The 6,434-nt window shown below is 36.8% G+C and overlaps 1 protein-coding gene across 2 annotated transcripts; it reads right to left on the bottom strand.

The window, feature by feature from the left end:
• Window positions 1-449: 449 nt before the first annotated feature.
• LOC105803133 (sulfate transporter 3.1) lies at window positions 450-5,239 on the bottom strand. Of its 2 annotated transcripts, none has more exons than XM_052624135.1 (12): window positions 4,752-5,239; window positions 4,423-4,630; window positions 3,744-3,915; window positions 3,241-3,306; window positions 2,982-3,098; window positions 2,332-2,448; window positions 2,086-2,212; window positions 1,710-1,996; window positions 1,429-1,619; window positions 1,217-1,302; window positions 1,045-1,121; window positions 450-963 (listed from the first exon to the last, which is right to left on the bottom strand). In XM_052624135.1, the coding sequence occupies exons 1-12, from the start codon at window positions 5,092-5,094 to the stop codon at window positions 778-780; spliced, it is 1,977 nt and encodes a 658-aa protein (XP_052480095.1). In that variant the 5' UTR covers window positions 5,095-5,239; the 3' UTR covers window positions 450-777. The 2 variants fall into 2 exon arrangements, with proteins under 2 accessions (XP_052480095.1, XP_012490600.1); XM_012635146.2 differs by having other exon boundaries at window positions 2,982-3,095; window positions 4,752-5,238.
• Between the last annotated feature and the right edge of the window lie 1,195 nt (window positions 5,240-6,434).

Below are 6,434 nucleotides of genomic sequence, written 5' to 3'. Positions count from 1 at the left end.
AGTTTCTCGTGACTTGACAACTTGATCTTGGTCCGCGCGCAATCCCCGTATCAAGTTAAATTTTTATTTCGTTGTGTTGGAACTAACAAATCACCGTGAAACTACAATGGTCACCCAGCTAGTAGTAAATTTACTACATATAGTGGGACCCAATGGTCACCCAGCTAGTAGTAAATTTACTACATATAGTGGGACCCAATGGTCACCTAGCTAGTAGTAAATTTACTACACATAGTGAACTACAATGATCACCCAGCTAGTACAAGGGCTAAGTGTGCTTTCCTACACATAGTGGGACCAAGACCAAACATTTTGCCATATGGTTCTTTAAGTAATTGCAGCCAAGAAATAGGTGACCCCATATCAACCTGTGCCATCTCTCAACATGCATTATATTGTCACTTGATTTGTTTCCAAAATGGTTCTAACCATTGCTTGAGTTGCGAAACTTACTCAGAAAACAAATTAATTAATTGTATTGTTGTAAACAGCATTGAGCATTCCTTTATGCTTTTTTTTTTTTTAAATCTTCATTGCCATGATATGTATCACTCTACAACTTGCATATACCTGGAAGAGGAAAAATAGCCCTTTCACTTCCAATTGAAGCATCTCTAAAAGCCTAACTTCACAATTGGGTTATTTCTTGTTGATTCAGCAATGCCTAACATCATACATCCTGATTCTCTGATGCAGAAGCAAGTACTAACCGATACATACTTGGGCTTTAATTTAAAAGAAAATTTATGTTTCTGATGCATAAAAAACCTATTAAGATTAGACGTTGTTCCATGGTTGCGAGTCCTCAGTGGTGGCGTCTGGTTTGCATGTATGAAGCTTGTAATTGCAGGCTTCAACAGCTTCTCCTACTGTCAAGTATATCCATTCTTTACCTATTGTCTCTATGAACTTCGATTTGTTCAGTTTCTTCATCACTTCAGCTCCTGGGTTGGCCAACACAAGCTACACAAGTAGAATGATAAATTTTGTTAAGTTTGTCCATTAATTTTACACAATATTACAGGTAATTGTAGGAGGGAATACCTTGAGCCCCCTTCTATCAGTTATTTTCTTCACTTCTTCGAGCATGCTTATTCCACTGGTATCAATGTTACCAACAGCTGTGAAACCAAAAATGTAAACCCCCGTTAGATTAACTTTTTCTTTAATATTTGCAAATAGCATGCAGTTCTTGCTGGATCTATAAATCACTCACCACTCATATTAAATATAACATACTGTAAGCTAGTTTCCCCTGTAGATTTCAACTTGTCTTCCTCTTCATCAATCCACCTTGAGATCCTGATAGATCAGCAATCTCATGATAAGGGTAACTTCAATTTGATCTAATAATGATGTCTGATTATAACTTTGAAATTGATTTGGTACTCTTTTTGAGATAGTATTTAAGCAATCAAATTCAAGAACCTTTCTCTTAAGTAGCTTGAATTAGCAAAGTAAATTGGAGCATCTATTTGAAGTATAAGAATCCCAGGAACATCGTTTGTAGTTGGATATTGCTCAACACTCCTATAGATGGTTGAATTCGGAAGGTTTCCAAGAATGAAGGTCTTCGGTCTCGCAACAAACAGCAGCAATCTCAGAACAGAGATAGCAACCTGCATTTTACACCAAAGGATTATTACAGAATTTTGTTGTTTGGATGAAGGAAATAAGTTCATTTCATTTGTGTTTTCGTCGATATATACCGCTATGACTAATCCGACCTCCACACTCGCGAAAACAACACCGATATATGCACCCATACACACAACGAAATCGAATTTATCGACTTTCCAAAGATGAATTGCAGCCTCGTAATCAATGAGGCCAAGCATTGCAGAGATTATAATTGCAGACAACACTACGAGGGGAGTGTAATGGAACAATGGTGTTAAGAACAGCAATGTGAACATAACTGCAATGGCCATTACAACGTTCGACATTGCTGTTTTACATCCCGCATTGAAGTTAACAGCTGATCGAGAGAATGGCCCTGAAAACATGTCAACACCAATGCCATAATTAGCAAACTAGAAGCAGAATGAACTTCAAAACTTATAAAAGAAAGGAAATGGGATTTACCCGTTGTGAGATAGCAAGAAAAGCAAGAACCAACAATGTTCATGGTCCCAATGGCTACCATTTCTTTGTTCCCATCAATGTTGTAGTTCTTGAACATTGCAAAGCTTCTCCCCACTGCTATTCCTTCCTGTATTAACGACAACCAACAACTAGAATTAGTCCATGTTTTGTCATTAAAGTAATGAAAACGAAAATGTGTAAGATTTAAAGAAGAGATCAAAGTTATAGGTCAGAAGGGTAGCTTACAGCAAGAGCAATGATGCCAGTGATCATGCCAGTCTTCACAGCTGTTGTAAAATAGGGAGAGGTAAATACGAAATCCCCAAAAGAAGGTGGATTCAACCCTTTCTTCAAGTTTCCAATCTGTCATTGTCACATCAACAAGGTTGCAACAAAGTCACAACTCTTCATCTTTCACCAAAATAAAAAAGAACAACTAAATTGTATGGTACGAAATAGAAAAGTATAATTTTTGTAGTTGATCATAAAAATGTTACATTTTCCACTTCCCTTTGTACTTTCTTTTAAGACAAGAAATATAGAGAAATTTGATCATATAGTTTAACCAAAACAGCAAGAAACAACAGGAAATCAATTGATGGAACGCAGCAAAATTCATTTAATATATAACTTTACTTGTTCTGGTGGTCCAGTATGTTGGTTCTTAGTGGACAGTTTTGTTGCAGTTCATTGTGGTAAATATTTTTTTATTGGAAGTTTCGTAACATAAAATTATATATTATAAAATCTAATGACCCTTTTCGTCTGCAAAAGCTACATCATTATATAGATATAAAAACTTAAAGTAGACAGATCCATAGTTTAAAAGTGAAATAAGAGAAAAGGGTGAATCGTTTAAATATAAAAGAATAAGAAAAAGACAAAAGGCGGCTTACCACATCAACACCGTGTTTTTCAGCATGGGTCAAGTAAACGAGTAGACTTCCAAGAATGACCGTTGTCAAAGGTGCCATTGCTGATATCCAGAAGAATTTGGGTCGTTTTTTACTCTGCTTTTCATCCACCAATATATATTATAAGATTTCTTCATACAAAAAGGCTAATTAAACATATCCATCCCTCTCACAGGGAGCTGCTTTAGATGCTAAAAGTTACACCACGCAACAACCCCTATAAATCATAAGATTTACTTACGAAGTATCTGCTGAGGAGGAGGAAGAAAAGGAAAATAGCGCCCAGCACACCACTCTCCCATCTCCACTGTACAGATATTACAAATTACGGCTGTCAGTCAGACAATCATATTATTACCAAACAAAACTACCGCATGCAAACCATCTGTCATAATAGTTAGCACATAAAAAATAATTTGTTTATAATTAATTCTATATAGCTGTGAACCATACCATATATTATATCATATAATAAAACTTTTAGTTCAGATTTATAGAAAAAATACTATATAATAAAATATTAATTTTTAATAAACACAATCCATATAGGTTTCTAATGATATATCCGAACTTTGGATTTAAGGAAAATGTTCTGTACGCATATTTCCATACGAATAAATTATAAAAACAGGCCTTTTAAAAAATTGTTTGTTTCTCAATTTCATTTCTATATGGAATGAAATTATAAAAGAAGAAGAAATTGACAATATAAAGATATATAGAGAAATAAAAATAAAAGTTGACCTCATGAATCTGGGAAAACACTGAGCGCAAGACGGAGATAATATCAGTAGATTGAGTGAAGTGTTGAAGTCCCAGAATTCCCTTTAGCTGTTGCAATATCACTACGGTGGCTGCTCCTCCCATGAACCCTACTATCGTCGCATGTGAAAGGAAATCCACTATAAACCCTAGCCTGCAAAAAACACCACAAAAAATTTCAAGTAAATTTTAGAATTTACCATGAAGAAATAGAATATCAGCTAATTTAATTATTATTTCTACCGTGTAATTTTTTTTTTTTGGCTTTTTAAGTTGTTATCAAACAATAAATGACAATCGCCATCGTGAAAACAATGGTTCAATCGTATTCTGTGTAGATTCATAGCAATAATTCCTTTTTTTAAAATTCTTACTGGACATGAAATTTTTTTTAAAATACATATCCAGCCAGCCAGCAGCAGAGGACAATAATTCCAGCAGCGAGAAGACAAAGTACGTATGTTGTGCTCTAATCCCTTCTCTCTTTTTTCTTGTCAAATTTAAGACGCTATAACAAAAAATGCCGCCTTTCTAGATCTTGTTTTTAACCCATATTGGCATATACTTTACTTATATTTTAAGTGTAATTTTCATTACATTATTAACCAATGTCCTCCAAAAAGGGAAACAAGAGAGTAAGTGGGTGACTGAATTAATGTACCTTAAGAGGCCTAAGGAAGCTTGCAGAAGGCCGGCGAAAAAAGTTGCTGTGAAAGCAAGGTGAAGATAAAGCGCAGGATTCTCAGTAGCGTTTACTTCGTCCCCCAACATAGAACCTATGAGAAGTGATGCAACTGCAACAGTCCCTACTGCCAAATCTCTTGAACTTCCCATCATCGCATAAATCAGTGGTGGAATAAAGCTTGAATCTTTATTTTTCCCACCAAAGGAAAAGTTGATCAGTAAACTACTATTCACGAGTCAACCCACTGAAACAAAAGAGTTGTGTGTGTAGTAATCTAATTAGGTTGTTAATATTTAGGAACTTACATAGGCCGAGTATAGGCGGCAAGTTAGCTAGCTTTGCATAGCTAATACCCTGAGGGATAGCAAGACTGGCTATGGTGATCCCCGAAATGAGGTCAGATTTCAAGAACTGGAAGGTGTAACGAGGACCCCATTCAAGAATGGGCAAGAAATATTGCAGTCCCAGAAAAAACTTCCGAGAGGGTGTTTTGTTCTTGAATTGTCGAAGTGGGTCATCTGGGAAAAACGTCTCCTTGAGAGAGTTTTTGAATGACTTGAAGAATGGTTGTGGCGGAGGAACCGCCACTGGGTGAGCACATTGACGGTACTCATTGGTGGAAGGGTACACATAATCAGCGTTGCCCATCAAAGTATATGCTGTTATTAATTGAGTTTAGCAGCAGAGATATATGTGTGTGTGTGTGTGTGTGGAGGAGATTGAATAGAAGAAAGAAGATGGAAAGAGGAAGGGAGAGTAAGTGCTGGGGGGATGTGAAATGGGATACCTTAGGTGGATTTATTTATAGAAGGGGAAATGATACAAGAGGATTCATTGGATTCAGTAGGGTGAGTGGGTTAAGGGGCCCGCCTGAATGTTAAGTCCCTCTCTCCTTCACCAAGCATTCAAAGTTTATTATATTTTAATAATAAAAAATATTGGGGTTGGCCACCTCGTGCAGATTTTTTTGTGTTAAGGGGGAGGTCTGTTCAGCCTGCTAAAGATGGAATGGGGAGCAAAATCCTGGAAGTTCACGTTTATTTTAGCTTCCAAATTTCTACTTTGGAAGGAAGACTACGTTAACGGCGACCGCCATGGTACGTGTTAAACTTTCATTGCAAATCTACCTAAACAAGTCTTCGCTTGCCACGTAGAAAAATTGCAGTTAATTTCTGTGATTATGTCTTACGAACCTACCTTATATAGAAAATATCTATCCTAATATTTAACTATGGGAGTGCATTAATGTTATTAACCCAGTTAAATATTTTTTATAAAATCATATTATAAATTATATATGTAACACCCTAAACCCCGTCGAGAAGATTTGACCCGAATCCAGCGTGCCACATTAGCCACCTAAGTGACTCTCTGTTAACTCCAAACCTAACTTCCAACACACTACTTATACATAGCACGTAAACATAGTGTTACTCTTTAACAAAGGAGCAAAAAACCATATATTCATAAAACACAAGGGTTTGCATGCACTATTATGCAATACAGTAATTCCAACACTTAAAAATATTCACAGATTCGCATCACACTTAAAGGCTTCGCATCACAATTAGACATAACTCGCATGCCTTATCATTACAAGAGATTGCAAACCAACACACAAATATAGGTTCGCACAAAAACATAATTTCGCAGGATTCAATAAATCACATACAACATTCAAATTCATTCATATAATCCCTAATACGAGCCCTCGAGACCCAAATTAGACATTAAAAATGCTTCGGGACTAAATCGAGTACTCAAGGAATTTTTAAGAAAACATTGAAATTTTTCAAAGGTACAAGGGACACACGCTCGTGTGGCCAGGCCGTATGGGCATTCGAAATGGGGCCACATGCCCGTACCCTTGCCCATGTCCAAACTAGTGAGCATACTGACTTGGGTCACACGGTCAGACCACACGCCCGTGTGCCAGGCCGTGTATCCTTCGAAATGGCCTCACACGCCCGTCTGCCAGGCCGTGTGAA

Source organism: Gossypium raimondii, chromosome 11 (genome assembly GCF_025698545.1).
Source record: "Gossypium raimondii isolate GPD5lz chromosome 11, ASM2569854v1, whole genome shotgun sequence".
In the NCBI taxonomy this organism is placed as follows: domain Eukaryota; kingdom Viridiplantae; phylum Streptophyta; class Magnoliopsida; order Malvales; family Malvaceae; genus Gossypium; species Gossypium raimondii.
Note: the sequence above shows the minus strand (reverse complement) of the source record. Positions and strands in the feature narration are given on the sequence as shown.

Excerpts from the sequence above, each read along its gene's own strand:
- LOC105803133 (XM_052624135.1), bottom strand. The coding sequence starts at position 5,094 with ATGGGCAACGCTGATTATGTGTACCCTTCCACCAATGAGTACCGTCAA. Across the intron at positions 2,449-2,981 it reads AAAAACACGGTGTTGATGTG|ATTGGAAACTTGAAGAAAGG; the intron begins GTAAGCCGCCTT and ends TGACAATGACAG. Across the intron at positions 1,122-1,216 it reads TGTTATATTTAATATGAGTG|CTGTTGGTAACATTGATACC; the intron begins GTGAGTGATTTA and ends TTGGTTTCACAG.